This window comes from Chlorella variabilis, assembly GCF_000147415.1.
Source record: "Chlorella variabilis unplaced genomic scaffold CHLNCscaffold_34, whole genome shotgun sequence".
NCBI lineage: Eukaryota > Viridiplantae > Chlorophyta > Trebouxiophyceae > Chlorellales > Chlorellaceae > Chlorella > Chlorella variabilis.
In genome coordinates, this window is record NW_005435054.1 from 190,484 (window position 1) to 211,377 (window position 20,894).

Here is a 20,894-nt window from a genome sequence, read left to right on the forward strand (position 1 = left end):
GGGGCCCGCGCCGCCCTGGGGCAGCATGGGCTGGAAGGCGGCGGCGGCGGCGGCGGCGCCGCCGCTGTGCCGCACCACGCCGCCGCCCGGTACCGGCGCGGTACCGGCATACTGCGGGTGCTGGTACATCATGTAGCCGGGCGCGGTGCCCGCCCACTGCTGCATCTGCATTGGGGGCAGGCGGCCAGGCGGGGCAGGCGGGCAGGCAGGCGGGCGGGCGATGAGACTCGCCAAGGCCGTCAACTAAAGTGAATGGCACGAAAAATACTACATAGATATTGTCATGAAAAGGGCATACGACGTTCTGGCAGGCCCCACGCAGGCAGCCGGCGCGAGCAGCGGCGAGCGCCGGTCAGGGCAGCGCCGCCGGCCAGCCAGCCAGCCACCCGGCTCTGCCCCCACCTGCTGCATGTAAGGCATCCACTGCCCCGCCATCAGCGGCTGCGGCGCCATGCCGCCCGCCGCTGCATACATGGCGGGAGGGTATGCGCCGGTGGGGGCGCCCTGTGGGCCGCCCGCCGGCGCAGCCATGTAGCCGGCAGGGATGCCGGCGGGGGGCTGCAGGCGTGAGGGGTGGGATGGGGCAGGGGTGTGTGCGCTGCTGCGTGCAGGTGCATGTGTGTGTGCTGCTGCGTGCATGCGTGTGTGCATGTGTGTGCGCAAGCCGTGGCTTCAGCCAGCGCCAAGCGATGTGCTGCCAGCGGGGCTGGGCTGCCAGCGGGGCTGGGCTGCACAGGCCACGCGACGAGCCCCCGCACCCCCTCCGCCGATGTCCCCGCCGCTCGAGCCAGCAGCACGCGACACGCGGGCCTGCCAGCTCGCCACGCCCCATCCTGCGCCCAGGCCTGCCAGCCCCAGCGCCACGCCCCATCCTGCGCCCAGGCCTGCCAGCCCCAGCACCACGCCCCATCCCTGCGCCTCACCTGCACCGCCATGCCCATGTGCTGCATCATGCCCGGCTGCGCCTGGTACTGGGCGAAACCGGCGGCGGCGGTCCCGCCGCCACCTGGCGCCATGCCCAGCCCCGCGGCGCCCACCATCATCCAGGGGACGTGCGCCCCGGAGGGAGAGCCTGTGAGGAGGAAAGGGAGAAAGGCGGCAGCGGCGGCAGGTGGGCGGCGGCGGCAGCGGGTGAGGTAAGGTGAGCGTCTCCAGCTGTGCTGCTGCAACGCAACACGGCAGGCAGCCGGCTGGCTGTCCGGCAGGCTGGGAGAGGCTGCTTCGGCCGTGGCAAGCGGAGGCGCCGGCTGCGGCGGCAGGCAGCAGGTACGCACCCAGGCCCCATCCCGCCAGCTGCGGCTGCTGGTCTGAGCGGCCGCCGGCCTGCGGCGGGTTCTCTCTGATTGCTTGGATGTGGTGCATGAGAGAGGCGGAGAAGCCTGCAGGGCCGCCAGCCCCGCCGCCCTCGGCCGCCGCGGCCGCGGCCGCGGCGGCGGCGCCGCTGTTGCGGCCCGCTGCTGCTGCGGCGCCGCCGCAGCCTCGGCAGGCACCGCCGCCATGAGCTGCAGGCACACCAGGCGCCCGCCGGCATCGCCAACAACCAGGCGCCCGCAGGGCAGCCAGTGCAGGGCCGTCACCGCATCTGCCGCCTGGTCGAGGCGGGTGAAGGCGGCGGGGGCCAGCACGCCGCCGCGGCGGAACTGCTGGCAGTCAAACAGAGCCACCTTGCCGCTGCCGCTGGCGGTGGCCTGCAAGGCACGCAGGCGGGCGGGCAAGGCGGCGGCCCGGGGGCAGGCGAGCGGGGAGTGGGGTGGGACTAAAACCAAGCCGGCGCTCCTCACGACAAGGAGCAGGCACCAGAACCGCAGCTGGCGCCGGGGAAGCGGGAAGCAGAGCTGCCGGCACACCGACGGGGGATGGCGCCTCCCAGCGAGGCCAGCCAGATGCCTGGCGGCACGCTGCCTGTGCCGCCAGCCCCCTACGCTGCCAGCCCCCGCGCTGCCAGCCCCCGCGCTGCCAAGCCCCATATGCCGCCGCCGGCACACGCACCAGCAGCGGTCCGTCGGGCTGGAACGCCATGGCTGTGATGACGGTGCGCGGCTCGTGGCCGCAGCACTCGATGCTGCAGGCGCGCTCGGCGCCGGCCGCGTCAGCAAGGTCCCTGCGGGGCAGGCAGGCGGGGCAGGCAGGGGCAGGCAGGTTGGGAAGATGGAGCGAGGAGGGAGAGAAGAAAAGAAGTAATGATAAAAGGGAGAGGTGGGCTTGCTGCCGGCACGCAGCCTGCTCGCAGCCCTGCAGCATGCCGGCAGGTGTGCGAGTGCCTTGGCATGCACTGTCACGCCAGCCCACCGCAGCAGCGCCAGCAGCAGCAGCAGCAGCAGCAGCAGCAAGCAGCATGAAAGCAGCAGCAGCAGCAAGCAGCGCATGAGCCGCGGCAGCCTGGCCCGCGCCGCGCACGCGGCCACCCGCCAGCCGCCCGACGCGCCGGCTCTCCTCAGCTTCATGGGATACCAGCATTATGGAATGCAGAGCCCCAAACCCCTCCATACAAATCCCTCCTCGATGCAGCGCCCACCCCTTCTGGATGGGACACCCTCCCAGCTACCCTCCCAGCCACCTCCCGGCTCACCAGACTGTGCAGTCTGCGCCGTCGGCGGTGGCCAGGTACTGGCCCGAGGGGTGCCAGGCCATGCATGTGACCGGCGAGTCAAACTCGCGCAGGCGCAGCGGCTCGCCGTCGCGGGAGGAAAGCAGGGAGGCCAGGTCCCAGCAGCGCACCTGCAGGGGGGGTGGGGGGCCAGGCGCGGCAGCAATGGTGTGGGCGGGCAAGGTGGGGAGGCGCGAGCGGGGGGGCCCAAGGCATGCAGCATGCGGTGCGTGCAGGCGGCAGGCGGCAGCCGCTGGGCATGGCGGTGCGGCATCCGGCGCGAAGCGGCAGGTGGCCGGCAAGCGCCCGGCTGCGCCGCGCGGCGCGGCAGGGCTGGCAGGCAGCGAGCGGCGGCGGCCGGCGGCGAGGCGCTGCGGCGGACCGACCTCCTTCTCGTCGCAGCTGGCTGCCAGGAGGGCGGGCTGCGGGGAGGCTGCCACGCATAGGAACCGCGCATCTGGAGAGGGGCTGGGCAGCGTGGGGCCGTCCAGCGCACCGCTGTGCGTCCAGGTGTGCAGCGCGCCGGGCGTGGCCGCTATGAGCGTGTCGCCCGCCCACGCTAGCTGCTGCACCGCCGCCGGCAGCGGCCCTATGCGCCGCTGCTCTTGTAATGTCCCATCCAGCACGTGCACGCAGCTGCAGGGTGGTGCGGGGGGCGGGAGAGCAGTGATTGGGGGGCGGGAGCGGAGGAGGAGGTGGCGGGAGGCGGGGGGCCAACGCTCGCGCCGCTCGCCGCCGCCGCACGGTGGCCTCCTGCCCCTGCTGCCCGTTGTCCCCCTGGCCCTGCCCGCAAGCCGTCGGCTTGTGAGTGCGTCCACAGGGCGCCACATTGCCTTGACAGGCTGCGAAAGTGCCCCACCTGCCGCGAGCAATTGCGAAGACGTTTGCGTGCTCCTGGCAGGCGATGCAGGCTACTGGAGCGTCTGGTTGTTCGCCTCCAAGGTCCAGTGGTTCTGGGGAAGGGTTGGGGCCGCCGGCGAGCGCCACGGCGCGCAGTTGGGCTCCCACGCCCAGCAGCAGCGTGCCCCCATCGGGCGTGCAGGCCGCCGCTGAGCAGCGACCTGCGCCGGCTGGAAGCTCCGACAGGGGGGCGCCCAAGTCGTGCTCGCTGAACAGCAGCGTGCCTCCATCCTCCAGCCCCACGGCGACCCGCTCTCCCGCGCCCAGGATGCGCGAGACGCCCGAGCCTGCCCGCCAGTGCTGGCTGCAGGGGCTCAGGCAGGGGCCGCACAGCATTCCAGCCCAGGGGGTGAAATTCGCCGGCGTGCTGCTGGCCCGCTGCAAGTGCTCCAGGGCAAAGGGTTCAGATGCGAGTGGCTGCTCAAAGAGCGGGAACAGGAACAGGCGCCCAGGGGTGGCACAGTCGTCATTCAGGTGGTAAAGCCCACCGAGCACCACCTGGCAGGAGGAAGGGTTTTGCACGTGCAGAAGTTACGCGAGCCTGGTACACTGCTAGCCACCCTTAGACCTCTGCGCTGCCTGGTTTTCCCAAGGGACCGGGCCTCGTACTTGCGGACTCTGGCTCCTGCCGCCGCCGCCGTCGGTACCAGGGGCGCCGCGGCTGGCGGCGGGGAGGAGCAGCCTGCTGCTGTTGTCGATGGTCCGAGGCTGGTGAGCGCTCACAGGGACTGAGGAGGGAGAAAGTTTGAAGCTGACAGGCGGAGCAGGAGAAGCAGGAGTGCAGCAGAAGAGGGGAGCGAGGAGCGAGAGGAGCGGAAAGGAAGACGCGGCAGCGCCGGCGGGCGGCTGGCCGTCTCGCCTTTGTCGCAGGGCCGGCTGGCCCGCACGGGGCTGGATGGGGGTGCGAGGAAACGGCTGTGAGGCCCCGAAGCAGCAGGGCACGCGGCCTCCTCCCGGGCTCCCAGCCAGGTTGGCGAGCGCACCGCGGGGCCAAGTGAGGGAGTGAGCTAAGCTCAGGGCGAGTAGTAAGGGCCCTGCACCCCAGCGGGGACGCCCACAGCGGGCAGCAGCGTCGCGACATCAGCCATGCACGCAGGGGCAGGGGCAGGTGGCGGCAGGCGGCGGCGTGCCAGCCGGTGCCGCGGCCGCGAGCGCCCACAAACACACACAATACACACACAGCCGCAGGCAGCCGGTGCCGCGGCCGCACCCACCATGCGCTCCTGCGCCCAGCGCTTCCAGTGCAGGTGGGAGTTGAACATGCGCTCCCAGCTGTGGTCGGTCAGGAGCGGGCGGCCCTTGACCCAGGTGCGCGGCGTGCGGCCGCGCAGCGCCTCGCGCCGCCGCGCCGCCTCGTCGCAGCAGGACAGGATGTAGTCGCGGCTGCGCCAGGCGGCGGCGGGGGGTGGCAGGCGAGTGGGGGTGCCAGAACAAGCAATAGGGGGAGTCGCGGGTTGGGGAGGGCTCGGCAGGAGGGCCAGCAGATGCCTGCTGGCGCGGCAACCGGCCCGGCCAGCAGCTGTGTCTGCTACTGCAGTGGAGGCCTCACGGTGTGTACATGCTGTTCGGTTTGTGCTCACTTGAACTTGCGAGGCCGCACTTCGGTGCCCAGGAAGCGGCCGTTGACGGTCAGCATCGCCACGGCCAGCTGCGCCAGGGCGGGCGGGGACGGCAGGGCAGGTGGGGCAGGCTGCGGGCGGTGCCGAGGATCCGGCAGAACGGCGGCAACCGCGCGGCAGCGGGCGGCGGGCAGCGAGCAGGGCAGCGATGCACGGATCAGCAGGCGGCCGCCGCAAGCTTGGTGCTTCTGTGTATCTAGCAGCTTCTGTGGCGCACGCGTGCAGCAGCCACTCACGTGCGCCCCCGCAAAGTAAACCTTGAAGAAATCCGGGTTGGCATGTGGCACAGAGGCAGGCCCCATGTAGGGCTGCCCCAAAAAGTTGGCCATGGCGGCGCCTGCGCCTGCCGCTGCTGCGGGTGTTGGGTGGCTGCTGGTTTGGCTGCGGCAGCGGGGAGGCAGGCAGAGGCGGGGTTCGGGAGGGGAGCAGTGGCGGTGGCGGCGGCGGCGCGGTGTTGGGTGGCACGATGGCGGCAGGGCTGCCGCTATTCAGCACCGCGACAGCATGATGCACTGCCTCTTGCTCGGGAAGCGGAGCAGCACACTGCACGCTCAAGCGGCAGTCGGCGTCCAGAAGCATGGCGGCCTGGGGCCCGCACATTGCGTGTCCACGGTGCTGCCCAAACTAACGGGTTATGCAGCGGCAGGCGGGCATGCACAACCCACCCGCTTGGGCTCCGATAAGGTGGGTCCGCTCAACCTACACGCCCGATGCCGGTGATTTTCGGGCTGTGATGCAGCTGCGCAAGCGCGATGTGCACCCTCCCTCCCGGAGGCCGACCCTGTCTTCGCCCAAGCGCGCCTGAAGTACATGCTAGCAGGTACGCCTCTTTTGGTGCCCTTGCTCGCTCCCTGCGCGGCCTGCAATGCCCAAATTCGATCATACGCCTAGCCCAACATTCTTGGCTCCGCAAACCAGTCTCAATTTACGCAGCAGCGAAATGGCAACCCCAACCTTGCCCTTGGGCAGCCCGGCTGTGGCTGTGGTCAGCGGAGCCAATCGAGGCCTGGGCCTGGAGGTAGGCCCCAATGCGCCTTCCGTCAATGTACCTCCAACAGAGTTGGGAGAACCCTACTGCCGCCACCGCCACGGTCGCGCTTTTGGCCCAGCGCACCTCTGCCCCTCTGCCCTGCTGCCCCTGCAGCTGTGCCGCCAGCTGCAGCAGCGCGGGTGGCGTGTGGTGGCCCTGTGCCGCCGCAGCAGCCCGGAGCTGGAGGCCCTAAGGCAGGACTGCCAACGCAGCAGCTCCAGCCACGTGACGGTGGTGGAGGGCGTGGATGTGGGCAGCGATGCCAATGGCGCTGCTGCGGCAGGCGCTGGCGGGGGTGAGCGCGGGCCTGCTCATCTGCAGCGCCGGCATCCTCAGCACATACAGCATGGCCGACCTGGACACAGCCGCCATCCGGCAGCAGGTGCGGAGCGCTTGCGGGGAGATGCATCGATGGCGGTGGTGGTGTTGGGGCTGTGATTGAGGCTGCGGGAGTGTCACGGGGTTCCTGGCATGAGGAGCCCCAGCACGCAACCAGCCTGCAGTTGTTCTTTGCTGGGGGCTGCGCTGGAGTTGCCACGCCGACTGCCCCCGCCTGCTCCCATGCGCCGGGCGGGAGTCCACCGGTCGCCGCCTGCTCCCTTGCCGCTGCACAGGTTGAGGCGAACGCGCTGGGCCCGCTGCGCGTGGCGCACGCTCTGGGCGCCAACCTGGCGCCAGCTGGCGCCAAGGTGGCGATCGTCAGCTCCAAGATGGGCTCCGTCGCGGACACCGCCCAGGACGGCCAGAACGGCAGCGTGGGCTACAGGTGAGTGCATGTGTGTCCTGTGAGGGGGGTCCGGCTGGCCGGCCGGAGCCATGGCTCGGCAATGCTGGGTTGAACTCTGCCTGCCATTCAGCCGCCGCCGCCGCCCCCTGCCCCTCCATGCCGCACCCAGCTGGCGCTGGGCTGTGTTGCGCACGCCAGGGCCACCCACATCCCTTCGTGCCTGCTTGCCCGCGCGGCGCTGCGCCCCCCCTGTGTGGCGCGCAGGATGAGCAAAGCGGCGGCCAACATGGCGGGGCAGCTGCTGGCTCTGGAGCTGCGCCAGCGCGGCATCCCGCTGCTGCTCATCCACCCGGGCACCGTCACAACCGGCATGTACCACCGCTGTCGGGGGTCGGCTGGCGGGCACGGCGGCGGCGGCGGCAGCGGCGGCGCAGACGGCGGCGGCGACGGCAGGGGTGGAGCCGCTGCTGCCGCTGCAGCTGGCAGCGGTGGCGCAGGCGGCGGCAGCGGCGCAGGCGGCGTGGCAGGCGGCATGGCGGTGTCGGCGCACGGGGCCATCACCCCGCAGGCCTCGGCGGCGGCGATTGTGCTGAGGGTGGACGAGCTGCGGCAGGAGCAGACGGGGCGGTTTGTGCGGGCGGCCACGGGGGAGGTGCTGCGTTGGTGACGTCAGGGTCGACTCTACCCCCTGTCCACGTCAGCACCAAGGCCGCAGCAGTTCAAGCCCGTGTTCGGCGGCGGCACGCCTGCTGCCCAGCACCCACCTGCTCGGCTGTCGTCCTTCTCATTACTTTAATGGATCAGGTTACCGAAGGGAATCATCGTGCTTGTTTGAAACAACCCATTTCAGATTAATCAGCCGAGGCTGCTCCATCCAGCCTTTTTGTCCGGCCGCCAGCTCAGCGCCGCCGCCTTTCAAACTTCATCTGGCGCGCGCTGCGTACACCTGAGGCAGTCCGATTGTCGTCCCCTCGCTCCCGATCCCTGCCCGCATAGCTTCCAGCGTGGTTTCGGGCGCTTGGCTGAGTGTCGTGCGGGCCGCTATTGCGGAGCTTGCCCGCAGACCCCCTCAGCCTTGTCCGGCGGCCTGTCGGCTCTATTGCAAACATGTCGGCGATGGCTTCCATCCTGCTCCTGGCCGTGGCCATACTGCTGACGTCCAGCGTCGCCGCCGGCGAGGGCCGCCAGCTGACCTGCCCTCCCAGCATCGTCAAAGACGTGCCCGTGGCCTGCTCCGACAGCGGATCGGTGCTGGCGGGTGAGCGCGGGAGCGCGAGCTGGCACCGGTGATGTCAGCGGCGCCGCGTCTCGATTGTCGACATCCGCCGCCATCCGGGCCCCCTCCTGCATATTGCCTGCAGACAGCAACGTGACGTACCGCTTCTTGATTGAGGCAGCCTCCGATCCCTTCGACCTGGTGCTCACCCTGCACACCCAGAGCGGCGATGCCGACCTGTGCGCACCGCCGCCGCCGCATGCACTGCCGTCCTCTTGCTGCCTGCCCAGCCCACATGCCCCCTGCTTGAAATGCAAGCTGTGCAGGTGGTTGGTCAATGCACCACTACCCTGCAGCTGTGGAGAGAATTTTTATGAAGATTGCCCCTGCCTGACAAGCACAAACGTAGCCATCCCAACACCCGCTGCTCCCGCCCCTTCCCCTGCCCTTGCCCCGCCGCGCCCCCGCCGCCGCAGGGTGGTCGACACGCCCGGCGGGCAGCGCCTGGTCAGCCGCCACGGCAGCGGCGAGGACGTGGTGTTCATACCGAGGGCCAAAGTGGCGGCTGGAGAGTACACGGCGGCAGGTGGGCGGCGGCAGAGTGGCTGCTGCCGCTGAGCGCCGGCCTGTCCGCCGCTCGGCGCAGCATTCGCCTGCCTGCCTGCCTGCCTGCCTGCCTTGCCTGCCCGTGCTCCCTGCCTCCCAGCAGCTCTGCGGCCTGCCTTGCTCTCCTTTCTTTTCCTCCCTGCAGTGCTGGGCTCCTCGGAGCAGTCCTCCTACAAGCTGCTCGTCGAGAAGCACTCCCGCCAGCGCCGCCTGGCCGCCGGCGACCGCGCCGCGCTGCAGCAGGCGAGAGATTGCACACACAAAAGAGCGCTGCGTGCCTGCCGCATGCCTGCACCTTGCTCGGTTGAGCCAACGAGCCAGCAGCAGCAGCTGCACCACCAACACAAACACCATCCACCCACCCACACAAACACACGTGCACACACACACACACACCTCGACCTCTATCTCTATCTCTACCTCCCCACAGATCCTGGACGGCCCCTGCTGCCGCCGCCCCGACTCCTGCGCCACCCTGCGCGCCGGCCTGCCGCCCGCCGCCCCCGCCGCCTCTGGCGGCGGCGCCGAGGATGCAGGGGAGGGGGGGGATGCCTCCTGGGACCTGTGCAACACGGGGCAGAACCTGTGCGACCCGCAGGGCCGGCTGCTGCACCTGGCGCTCGTCAACGAAGTGAGTTTTGTGTGTGTGTGTGTGTGTGTGTGTGTGTGTCTGGGTGGGTGGGTGGGTGGGTGGTTTGGGTGCTCCAGCTGGCGTGGTGGTGGCTGGGGGAGTGGCACACAGCCCTGGGTGGGGTGAATTGTGCTGGCGAACACGAAGTGGTACCGCGGCACTGCAATCGCCTACCCTGCCCCTCGCTACCTGATCTGGTACCGCTGCATTGCAAACTGTGCAGTACCTGTCCTGCCCCTTCCCCACCGAGCCCTTGGCCGCCCTGGACCGCCTCACGCTGCTGGACCTGACGATGAACGACCTGACTGGCAGCCTGGAGGAGGATGTGGTGCCGGGTGTGTGTGTGTGTGGTGGTTGCAAGTGCAGTGTTTGTGTGTTTGCATGCATGGCCTGTGCCGCTGTGTGGCAGCTGCTCGCCCTGCCACAGCAGCTTGCAGCCTGGAGGGGGTCTGCCCCCTCGCCGCCGCCCGTGCCGCGCCTGCCTGCCTGCCACCGCCGCCGCCTCGTGCCGCGCAGCCGTGAGGCGCCTGCCCGCCCTGCAGAACCTGCTGCTGTCGCACAACAAGCTGGGCGGGCGCCTGAGCTGCGACCTCGTCACAGACACGCTGGCCGAGCTGGGGCTGGCAGGTGGGGTGGGGTGGGGTGCTTTGCACTTTGCATGCTGTGCATGCTGGGCGTGTGGGCTGCGCATGTCAGCGTGGAGTGCGGGCTGGCGCCGTGGGGGTGTGGCGTGGGTGTGTCAGTGTGCGGTGGCGGGGGTGGGGGTGGCGCCCGGCCGCCGGGCTGGGGCGCCCTCTCCCACCGGTGTTTGCCGCCCCGCCGCCCAGAGCGCTGCCGCCGCCGCCGGCCGGCATCCCCGCCGGCTTGCCCTCGCCTGGCCCCGTGCCTCCTTGCCTTGGCCTGCCTCCCTGCTGCCTCACCTCCCCCTGCTTCTCTGCCTCCCCCTGCTTCTCTGCCTCCCCCTGCTTCTCTGCCTACCTACCCCTGCCTACTCCGCCACTCACCCTTCCCCACCTGCCACCCACCCCGCCTCCCCGCCGCCGCAGCCAACGAGCTTCAGGGCGGCATCCCGGCCTGCCTGGTGGAGTCTCCGGCCATGCAAGAGCTCTACCTGGCTGGCAACAGCCTGGAGGGGCCCCTGCCGCAGCCGCCCCCCGCCTCCAAGCTACTCATCATCTCCGCACACGGCATGGTCAGTCCCATGCCGCTGCTGCTGCCCCATAACCGCTGCTGCCGCCCGCCCAGCCTGTGGGGCCTGCGCTGTGGCGAAGCAGCGCGCGTGCTGCGGCCGGGCTGCGGCCGGCGGCATGAAAAGCCGGCCGCCGGTCGCCGCTCAGCGTCACAAGTTGCCCCGCTGGCTGATCGCCAAGCCTCCCTTCACCCCTTTTTGTGTGTGTGTGTGTGGTTGTGTGTGTCGGGGGGCGGCCTCTTTGCTTTGGCTTGCGCCACCCAAACGCTCCCTCACACCCCTGCTGCGCCCCCCCCTCCTCCCCTGCCGCCTTGCAGCGCCTCAGCGGCCCCCTGCCCGACCTCAGCGCCCTGCCCCAGCTGCAGGCCCTGCAGCTGCAGAGCAACGCGCTGAAGGGGGCGCTGCCGCCGCTGCCGGCCGCCATGCGCCACCTGGACCTGGGGCACAACCAGCTCAGGCGAGGCATGGGGGGGTGGGAGGTGGGCTGGGGCTGGGGTTGAGTGGGGGCCAGGCTGAACCTGGCTGGGGGCTGGGCTGGGGTTGGCTGGGGGCTGGGCGCTGGGCCGGGCTGGGCTGCGGTTGGCAGGGGGCGGGAGCCGGGCAGGCGCTGGGTTTGAGTTGGCAGGGGTGCGGACCAGGCCGGGGCTGGGCTGCGGGGCTGCGGCGGGCTGGGGCTCGCTGGGTGGGGTGGGGCCCAACTCTGGACACGACGTGTGTGGTGGCGGGGCGGGGCATGAGGCGAGCATGCTGGCGCAGCTGGCAGCGCCCCGCGCCTGTGCCAGCCCCCGCGTTTCGGCCTATGGTGAGCACCCTACCTGCCGGCGTCGCCGTCCAGCAGCCTCTCCACCCGACCCCTGCCCTGCCCTGCCTCGCCCCGCCTGCCTGCTTCGTGCCTGCAGCGGGAGCATCCCGGAGCAGTGGGCGTCACTGCCCGGCCTGGAAGTGCTTCGCCTGCAGCACAACGCTCTGACGGGCAGCCTGCCGGCAGGTGGGCTTGTCGCGCTGCCGGCGGCGCGGTGGCCTGGTTGGGCTGCTCCCCGGGCTGCTTGCCTGGGCTGCTTGCCTGGGCTGCTTGCCTGGGCTGCCTGCTGCTCGCCGCGCCCCGGAGCGCTGCCACCACCCACCGGCCACCTTGCCTGCCACCGCCCCTCGGCGGTCCCCGCTGTGCGGCGCAGGCCTGGCCCGCCAGCCCGGCCTGGAGCTGCTGCTGCTCGGGGACAACCGGCTGGGCGGGGCGCTGCCTGCGGACTGGCAGGCGCCCCGCCTGCAGCGCCTCGACTTGCAGCACAACAGCTTGACAGGTGGGGGGGGGGCTGTTTAAGGTTCTGGTTAAGGTCTGTTTAAGGTTCTGGTTAAGGTTTGAGGCTGAGGAAAGAAAGCGCTGTGGGTCCCGCTCATTGCCTGGCGGCGCGGCGTGTGGTGGCCTGCACTGGCCAGGCGTGCCCCCTGGCCTCCTCCCTCTCCCATCTGTCTGCGCCGCCGCCACTCCCTGGCCTGCGCCCATCACGCCCCAGCCCGGCCTGGCTTTAGCACCCTCCGTCCTTCAGCGCCTTTCTCGCCCTGCCCCCCTGCCTTGTTGCAGGCACGCTGCCCGCCGTGCTGGGCACGCTGCCCTCGCTGACCGTGCTCCAGCTGGGCGGCAACCGCCTGGGCGGCGGCCTGCAGGTGTTTGCCGCGGGGGTGGCGGCCGCGGCAGAGGGTGGCGACGCGGGGCGGCGACGCGCGCGCGGCCCCCGCAACCGCCTACTGCTGCTGGCGCTGGCGGGCAACCGCCTCACGGGGCCCGTGCCAGAGGGGCTGCGCAGCCTGGGCCTGTTTGTGCGCGGCGGCGGCTTCACGCTGGTCGACGGTGTGGCGGTACCGGCCACGCTGGACCTATCAAACAACCAGCTCAGGTGGGGGTGGGGCCCGGACTGCACGGCCGGGCGGCGCGGCCGGCGGTCGGCCACCGCGCCGGCGGGGCATGCGACGGCTGGTTGGTGTAGTACTCTGCTTGTTGTGGTACTGCTTTTGGTACCGCCACGGCTGCCCCGTGAGTCCCGTGCACCTTTGGCCCCGCTGCTGACGTGGATCCCCTCCCTCCTTCTACCATCCCCCGCCCCCTCCTTCCTCCCTGCCTCCCTCCTGCCCCTCTCTTCCTGCCCTCCTCCCTCTGCCCTCCCTCCCCTCCCTCCCGCCGCCCCCCCCTGCCCGCGCCTTACCGCCCGCAGCGGGCCCTTCCCCGCCTGGGCGGCGCAGGAGCTGGCAGACAGCCGGGCGGTGGTGGTGAGCATGGAGGGCAACAGGTGAGGGACTCCCTCGCTTTGGCAACGGCGGCGGCGGCGGCCTTGTGTGCTGGCACTCTTGTAGAGGCTATGGTATAGCCTAAGGGGTGGGAGGCTCCGGGCAGCCAGGCCCCCTTGCCATGCCTTGCCAGCGGCGGCAGCGGCGGCGGCGGCGGCGGCGGCAGCCTGTGCTCGCACACTTGCACGCAAGCCTCCCGCACGCGGCCTGCCGCCTCTTGCCGGCGCCGGCGCTCGCCACATTTGAGCATGGTGCCACACCGGTGGAGGCCGGCGCTGACCTGGCCTGCGGTGACCCAACCAGTACCACCACGTACCATACCACACTGGTACCGCCCCGTATCGTACCGCAGGCTGTCCTGCCCCACCGCCGACATCCTGGTGCCTGCCGAGCTCAAGTACAGCCGCATGATGGGGCTGGAGTGCCTGGCGGCAGGTGTGCCTGCCCGCCTCCCCTCACCAGCACAGTCTGTTCACCTGTGAAGGCTTCGGGCGTGAAGGCTCCATTTGGGGTTTTATTGAGGCATAATGCAGACGATAGCTTTGCTCTTTGTTTTACCAACGGCACCTGCGCGGCCTCGTGGGGCCCAGCTGTCACAACAGCTGCCCTCCCCAGCTTGCCTTGCGCGGCCGCCCCGGCCGTTCACCGTCGCCCGCCGCCCTGCCCCCGCTGCCTGCCGCCCTGCAGACGGCAGCGTTCAGCCTGTGGCGCAGTTTGTAAAGGTTGGGGAGCAGCCGCCGCCCGGCCTCGACCCTGAGCCCCAGCCATCTGGAGGCGGCGGCGGCGGCGGTAGCGGCGGCGGCGGCAGCGCCAGCGGCGCGCCTGCACCTGCAAGCGCCGACAGCGGCGGCGGCATGCCTGCCTGGGGCATCGCCCTCGCGGTGCTGGGAGGGCTGGCGGGCGCCGCGGCGCTGGTGGCGGCGTGTGCCGGCCCCCGCCTGCACCAGAAGCTGCAGGCGAGCTTGGCCCCCCTCCCTGGCCTTAGGGGCCTGCCTGGGTGCATGCTGCCGCTCCAAGGGCGGAGCAGGCTCGGATGCTTGGCTGTAGGCGGCCTCCCGGGGTCTGCCTGCCTGCGTGCCAGGCACGCCCTCGCCCAGCCAGCCCTGCCGGCCTCACCTCTCGCCGCCCTTTCTTCCTACCCTTCCTTCCCGCCTGCAGCTGGCACGCGCGCGCTGCTACAAAGCCTACGAGCCCCGCTCAGACTCCCCAGGCGACAGCCCCACCGCAGCAGACATGGTGTCGGCCAAGGGCCAGGCGGTGGCGCTGGCAGACCTGGGCAGCAAGGCCGGCGGCCTTCCCGGCAGCCTGGGCAGCAAAGCCGGCGACGGCGGCGGGCTGCTGGGGGCGTGGGGGGCCGGGATCCAGGCGGTGGGGGCGGCGGCGGGGGGCCCCGGCGCGGGCGCCTCCGCCGCCTCCTCGGCAGCCGCCTTCTCAATTGGCACGAAGGTGCATGCCTCGGATGGGGCCGACCTGGTCTGAGCGGAGGCCACAGGCATGTGTGCCCTGCCAGCCGGGTGCACGGCTGCGGCTGGCGGCCGCGGTGCAGCTACGGCAGCCACATCGAGTCACACTCCATGCATGAAACCTGAAACCTGCTGCGAGGCGGCGCATGGGCGGCGCCTGCGGAAGCAGCGGCGCCGCCCCTTCCGAGCGCTCCCAAAAGCCGCCAGGCATGCATCGGCGATGCATCCAGCCGCGGCTGCTCCCTCCCTTGCCCGTGAGCAGCGGCTGGTGCATCTGTGAGTTGCATCTGGTGTGCTTGCGGAGAGAGAGAGTGTGTGTGTTGCGATGCATGTAAAGAGAGAGCGAGCGAGCATGGAGGCAGGGTGTCTAGGAGGCGGCTCTTGCGAGCGCCCGCAGCGAATCAAGAGAGGATACCGAGAGAAGAAGTAGAAACTGCATGGGCGTAAGAATGGGGCGGCTTGAGCTGGTGAAAGGTGGAGATGCATGGTAGCAAAGCAGGGGCAGGGTGAAGGCTTGAGCTGGTGGGTTTTGTGGCGCAGAAGCAAAGGCAGGTAGCAAGGCAGGTTGCTGACAGAATCGGGGAAACAAGGGGTTTGGAGTGTATGTTTGCGGGAACTTGAAGGGTGTTGCAAGGTAAGACCAGGGTAGGGGAGAGGGGCTGGGGTGCGTGCGTTTGAGGGGCGCTGCCCCTATGGCATGCGGGTGGTGGGAGGGCGCAGGCCGGGGCCTAGAGGGGAGCCTAGGTGCGGCGGCATAGAGGGAGAGGCATCCAAACGGCGGCAGGCTGGAGGCGGGAGGCCGGAGGCAAGCTATCCGGCGGGCGGCTGCTGCGCTTACGGGGAGGGCTGGGGCACGGAGTAACGACGCACGAGCGGCGCGTCGCCAGCCTTGTTTCAGGGTTGAGGGCCGGTGAGGGAGGTGTGTGGGGTGGGTGCCTTCACAGGAACGCCACCTCCAGCAGCAGCCACAGCCCCCAGCAGGCCGCCACCCAGCCCACCGCCAGCGTCAGACTCGGCAGCGGCTCCGGCATGGACGCCAGCAGCAGCCAGCGGGGCGAGGGCGGCGGGGAGCCCGGGGAGGGTCTGCCGCCGGCCCGCGGGCCGCCGCCCAGGCGCCGCCGCTCGCGCTCCTCCTCCTGCGCCTGCTGCAGGCGCAGCCGCCAGGCCTTCACCTCGCGGCGCCGCAGCCGCTCCTCCCAGCCCCACAGCAGCGCCAGCGTCAGCAGCACGCCGCCGGCTCCCTGCGAGCGGGGCAGCCCAGGGGCGCGCCGCGGCGGCGGGATGATGCCACGGCAGCGCAGCGATTGGCAGGCGGCTGAGCCTCAGCAGGACGAGCCACAGGCAGAGTACAGGGCAGAGCAGCGCGGCTGGACGCACCTGCAGCCAGGCGTGCACCGCATAGCAGCTGGCCAGGCAGCCTCCGGGGCCGAGGCGCCAGCCTGGCGGCAGGCGGCGCGCCACCGGCACCGCCCTGCGAATCCACCCCAGCACTTGTTGGTAGTACTGCTGTGCTGCTGCCGGGTCGGCCGTCAAACCGCTAAAGCCCGCCTGCACGGCTGCCGCCGCCTGCCCCGCCGCCGCGCCAGCCTGGCACGCTGCCGCCGCCGCCGCCGCCGCTGCCGCAGCCGCGGGCGAGGCGGCTGCTGCGGCCGTGGCCGCGCCGCCGACCGCGCACTCCGCCAGGCAGCGCTGGCCAGCGGCCCGCAGGTTCAAGAGCAGGAAGAAGAGCTGGAAAGGAAGGAAGGCGCGCATGGGGGTCACAAACCCCAGCCCCGCCACAATGTGGCTGAACGGCTGCACAGGGGGGCCAGGCCAGGGAGGGCAGGGGCGGGTCAGGAGCGGGGCGCATGCATGCTGGGTGACAGGACGGCAGCGCGGCTGCTGCCGCTGCGCTGCGGCTGCCGGCTCGCCGCCATAGATAGGCATAACAAGTCGACACGAGGCTGCGCCGCGGCCCAGGACGGGCACGCCGCCGCTGCCGTCGCTGGTGCTGCTGCGCAGCGCTGGGCACCAGCCCCGCCGCCAGCCCCTCCCATGATGCCAGGCAGGCGCCGCAGGCGCAGCAGCAGTCTCAGCAGGCCCAGCACCCGCAAACAGGCACGGCAGGCCCAGCAGGCGAGCCCACCCTCCAGCTCAGGTGCTCGTAGACGGCAAAGGGTGTGGTGGGGGTGGCGGTGGTGGTGGTGCCCAGGTAAATCGCCTCCCAGCGGTGCACACACGACATGACTGCAGGTGGGCAGGCGGGCGGGCGGGCAGGCAGGCAGGGCAGACAGGCAGGCAGGCAGGCGGGTGGGCAGGCAGGCGGGCAGGTAAACAGGCGGGCAGGCAAACAGGCAGGCAGTATGCTCGAGGGCCTTGAGCTCCCTTGCAGCGCGGCACGCTGGCACCAGGGCAGCGGCCAGGCCGCCCGCCTAGCGCCTGTGCTTGGCAGAACAGCGAGGCCGGCGGCGGCGGGGCGCTCACAGAAGAAGGTGCGGGCCAGGCGCAGCGCGGTGATGGCGGCCACGCGGCGCCGCACGTACCAGCGCGGCCTGCGGGCGGGGGTGGAGGAAAGCACGCACACGGTCGTGGAAGCTAGGAGGAAGCTGGGGGGCGACATGCAGCCGCACCAGGGCACGGCAGGGCACATGCAGGCGCAGCGAGCGGCAAGAGCTGGGCCCACGAAGGTGCGGCCCACGTGGGGGGAGCAGCACCGCAGCTGGCCCCGTAGCATTCACTTGCTCCTCATGGGTGCAACAGGCAGGCAGGCGGGCAGGCAGCCAGGAGCCGGCCGGCTGCGCGGCCGGCTGTGCAGCGCACCAGAGGCGTATGGCGGCCAGCAGCGCGGGGCAGCACAAGAAGTAGGGCAGGATCCAGCCCAGCTCGGAATAGTCCCTGGGGCCCTCGGTGCGGGCCCACTGCGGCGAGGCAGGGCAAGGCAGGGCAAGGGCAGGCAGGGGCTGTGAGGCGGCGGGGTCGAGCAGCCGCGCAACTTGTGGCGGCTGCCGCAGGCCCGGGGCTGGGGGAGGGCTTCCGCTTGCTAGCGAGTTGTGTGAAGGGCATGCACGCAGAATGTGTGGCGTGCACCCACCTTCATCAGCCCTCCTCCCACCATGAACGTCCAGAACAGGCACCAGGACACATCCTGGCCCACAAGCTGTGCGTTGCGCCGCCCCACAAACGCCTGCACCGGAGGAAAGGGGCACGGCGCGCAGGGTGATGCCGCCGGAGCAGGAGCGGCAGCGGACAGCGGCACCAGGCCGTGGCGCTGCAGTGGAGCTTGCCATTATGCCGCGACTGATAACCAGGCCGCGTTTTTATACGTGCATGTTGTGGCGCAAGCCTGTTCAGGCGCCCCTGCGGCGGCGGGGGCACGCTAGCGCCCGCTGCCGCTTCCAGGCAGCGGCCCCCGCCGACCAGGACCTGCGCCCCAGCCCGGCGCCCCGCGCGCGCGCTGCACGACGCCTGCGGCCTCGCGGCCACGCTGGGGCGCCCCAGGGGCGGCAGCAGCAGCCGCGGCCCCAGCGCCCCAGCCCCGACTCACTTCTTCAGCGCTCGGCGACTGGAAGGCCAGCCACATCGCTGGTGCAGTGCAATTGCAAACGAGGGCGATGCATGTGATTCAAGAAAACGCTGAGCAGCCTGCTCTGCCTGACGAGTATAGTCTCGTCCCTGAGCAAGGAGGTTTCCAGCTCTGGATACCAGCAGATAGGATTCTGCTTGCCGCTGGCTGGGACGCCGCTTGATCGTGCTCACTGCCCGGCTGCCGCACACCACACCCTGCAGCCGCTGCCCGCTGCCCCTGACGCCGCCGCGGCAAGGCCCTGCCACCTCTTGACAGCCTCGCCCATTTGAACCGCGAGCGAGGCAAATGCCACGCCATTACACAAAGTGCAACATGGGTTGGAGCCATCGGTGCAGCACCCGGCGCTGCACTAACAGCAGGGGAGCTGGGGTGCGGCGCAAAGGCCTCGCACCGCCCTCAAGCCGCCAACCACGCCCGCATCTGGCGGCAGGAACGCCACCTCCAGCAGCACCCACAGCCCCCAGCAGGCCGCCACCCAGCCCGCCGCCAGCGCCAGGCTCGGCAGCGGCTCCGGGATGGCAACCATGCGCAGCCAGCGGGGCGAGGGCGGCGGCAGGTCCTCAGGAGGCTGCTGCCGCGGCTCGCCCTCCTGCTGCTGCAGCTGCTGCAGGCGCAGCCGCCAGGCCTTGAGCTCGCGGCACCGCAGCCGCTCCTCCCAGCCCCACAGCAGCGCCAGTGTCAGCAGCACGCCCAAGGCTCCCTGTGAGCAACAGCAAGGAGCAGTGAGGGGTGCCCAGGCAGGTGGCGGCAGGTGGAGGCACAACGGCAGCAAGCCTGGACCTGCCCACGGCGCTGCTGCAGGCTGCACAGCAGGCAAAAGGTCGGGCAGCCACCCACCTGCAGCCAGGCGTGCACCGCATAGCAGCTGGCCACGCAGCCGCCAGGGCCGAGGCGCCAGCCTAGCGGCAGGCGGCGCGAAACAGGCACCGCACTGCGAATCCACCCCAGCACTCGCTCGTAGTACCGCTGTGCTGCTGAGCAGCCGGCTCCAGCTGCCGGCGTCGCGCCAGCCGGCTCTCCCGCTGCTGCCGCCGCACCCGCCGTTGCCGCCGCCGCGCCGGCAGCCGTGGCGGCGGCACCGCCAGCCGCGCACTCGCCCAAGCACCGCTGGGCGGTGGCCCGCAGGCTGAGCACCAGGTACAGCAGCTGGAAAGGAAGGAAGGCCCGGAAGGGCGTCACAAACCCCAGCCCCGCCATCATCTGTGCGGACGGCTGCAGGGGAGCAGGCGCGGGCGCCGCGCCAGCGGTTGGTGGCCCGTGGAGCGCTTGGCGAAGGGCGGAGCGGGCAGGGCCCGCAGGCCCGGCGCCACTGCACCGCATGGCAAGCCAACCGCCCAGCCCAGCCAACAGCGGAGCCAAGCCGAGCCGACATCCGGGCCGAGTGATCACACCCACCCGCCACGCCAGGTGATCGACGATGGCAAAGGGTGTGGTGGGTGTGGTGCCTGCCGCAGCGCCCAGGTAAATCGCCTCCCAGCGGTGCACACACGACATGACTGCAGGCGGGCAGGCAGGCAGGTGCGGCGCTGCTGAGCAGACAGCAATGATGAGCCGTGCGGCGCGGCAGCAGGCCCCACACTTGAGCAGCCAGCCGCTGCTCCGCGCTGCGCTGCACAGGAACCATCCGGCCTTCCTGGCCGCATAGCTTCTATGCCTGGCAGAACAGCGAGGCAGGCGGCGGCGGGGCGCTCACAGAAGAAGGTGCGGGCCAGGCGCAGCGCGGTGATGGCGGCCACGCGGCGGCGCACGTACCAGCGCGGCCTGCGGGCGGGGCGGGGAGGAAGGCACGCACACGGTCGTGGAAGCTGGGAGGGAAGCTGGCCGGCTGAAGCGTACAACTGAGCGCCAAACTGCGCTGCGCAGCGAACTGGCACCCGGGCAGCTGCCACGCACCTGAGGCGGATGGCGGCAAGCAGCGCGGGGCAGCACAAGAAGTAGGGCAGGATCCAGGCCAGCTCTGAGTAATCGCGGTGCTCTGCTCGGGCCCACTGCATGCCAGGCGGCGCCAGGCGAGCCAAAAGGCGGTTGGGCGGGATTCGGCAGGCGCAGGCGGCGCCTGGCAGCTCGAATGGCAGCAAGGGCACGGGCGCGCTGCGTGGCAGAAGATGTGGATGCTGCTGCACCTGGCACACCGCGGCATAGCCAGGCAGCTGGGGAGGAGAGAGGTGGTGAGCTGCGGATACCAGCGCCGCCATCACCTTTGCCTGCCAACTCACTTTGAAGACACCTCCCGCGACTTGGAAGGTCCAGAACAGGCTCCAAGAGACGTCCTGCCTCACCAGCTGCTGGTTCCTCCGCCTCACAAAAGCCTGCAGCCAGCCGGCAAGGGGTTGGTCGGCGTTGGTGCTGCCCACCGTTGCCGCTGCTGCTGGTGACAGACGCAGTGGCTGGCGCCTTCGTGCCACTCTTGCTCGCTCTCGTGGGCATGAACTTGGCAGCGCAGCCTCCTGAGCCCGGGAAACGCGCCAAGGCCCGCACCTTCTCCGCCGAGGGCGATTCAAAGGCCAGCGCCCACCGCATAATGTTGGGAGTGGCGCATGCAGACTGCCGCAAGGATTGCGCTACAAAGCTTGAACGCTGCAACGGCCCGGGCAGCGGGGAGCTCCTGCTGCCTGCTGCGCTTTTGGGACATCGGTTTCCAAGCGCAAGCGCGATGCCTCTTGTGATCTTGCGATAGCTGGATGACGGCCGCCCGACTGCCGTGAGTGATGACACAGCAGAGCACACTCCCGCCACCACCACCCTGCCGCTGCCGTCTCCAACCGGCCAAACCGCCCAAATTTGGCCAAACCTCTGTTCTCGCCCAGAACTTTGCATGGGCTCCAGGATCAAATACTGATCATGCATGAGTATACATTACAACTGTCTGTGATTCTTCGTAGGCAGAGGTCTACAGGACTGCCGCAAGCAACGCCTTGACGCAGCATAAAGTGGCACAGGATTGCTCAGGCATAGAGGCAGCAGCATAGGCACCTGCTTTATCAGATTACAATGTGCACCCATGGCAACGATCGAGTGAGGCTGTGGGCACATGCTCAGTCAATTCCTTTTCGACAAGACCGGCGGAGGTGCTGCGCC

General features: G+C 70.6%; 3 protein-coding genes across 3 annotated transcripts in view; 2 read left to right on the top strand and 1 right to left on the bottom strand.

Moving 5' to 3' along the window:
* The window catches only part of CHLNCDRAFT_59336 (hypothetical protein), a gene marked incomplete at both ends in the record, with an annotated part of 6,358 nt that extends 652 nt beyond the window's left edge, over positions 1 to 5,706 (bottom strand). Inside the window, 12 exons of the mRNA XM_005843145.1 lie at positions 76 to 165; positions 403 to 558; positions 924 to 1,072; positions 1,271 to 1,688; positions 1,990 to 2,101; positions 2,570 to 2,718; positions 2,974 to 3,223; positions 3,447 to 3,985; positions 4,702 to 4,870; positions 5,068 to 5,135; positions 5,343 to 5,487; positions 5,651 to 5,706. Coding sequence (XP_005843207.1) covers positions 76 to 165; positions 403 to 558; positions 924 to 1,072; positions 1,271 to 1,688; positions 1,990 to 2,101; positions 2,570 to 2,718; positions 2,974 to 3,223; positions 3,447 to 3,985; positions 4,702 to 4,870; positions 5,068 to 5,135; positions 5,343 to 5,487; positions 5,651 to 5,706 — 2,301 coding nt within the window. The remainder of the gene's footprint in view (positions 1 to 75; positions 166 to 402; positions 559 to 923; positions 1,073 to 1,270; positions 1,689 to 1,989; positions 2,102 to 2,569; positions 2,719 to 2,973; positions 3,224 to 3,446; positions 3,986 to 4,701; positions 4,871 to 5,067; positions 5,136 to 5,342; positions 5,488 to 5,650) is intronic.
* A 373-nt stretch (positions 5,707 to 6,079) lies between these two features.
* CHLNCDRAFT_12523 (hypothetical protein) lies at positions 6,080 to 7,236 on the top strand (the record flags this gene model as incomplete). Its single annotated transcript, XM_005843114.1, has 5 exons — positions 6,080 to 6,124; positions 6,251 to 6,385; positions 6,420 to 6,518; positions 6,751 to 6,902; positions 7,128 to 7,236. Coding segments are annotated over 5 exons (540 nt in total), but the record flags the coding sequence as incomplete, so codon positions are not given.
* Positions 7,237 to 7,970: 734 nt separating this feature from the next.
* CHLNCDRAFT_141444 (hypothetical protein) lies at positions 7,971 to 14,267 on the top strand (the record flags this gene model as incomplete). The annotated part of the gene is made up of 17 exons (XM_005843115.1): positions 7,971 to 8,121; positions 8,225 to 8,318; positions 8,556 to 8,665; positions 8,831 to 8,868; positions 9,116 to 9,316; positions 9,540 to 9,651; positions 9,833 to 9,943; positions 10,363 to 10,508; positions 10,823 to 10,977; positions 11,405 to 11,493; positions 11,681 to 11,806; positions 12,088 to 12,400; positions 12,716 to 12,790; positions 12,922 to 12,957; positions 13,141 to 13,223; positions 13,476 to 13,702; positions 13,947 to 14,267. 17 exons carry the CDS (start codon positions 7,971 to 7,973, stop codon positions 14,265 to 14,267), a joined length of 2,388 nt encoding a protein of 795 aa, XP_005843177.1.
* Between the last annotated feature and the right edge of the window lie 6,627 nt (positions 14,268 to 20,894).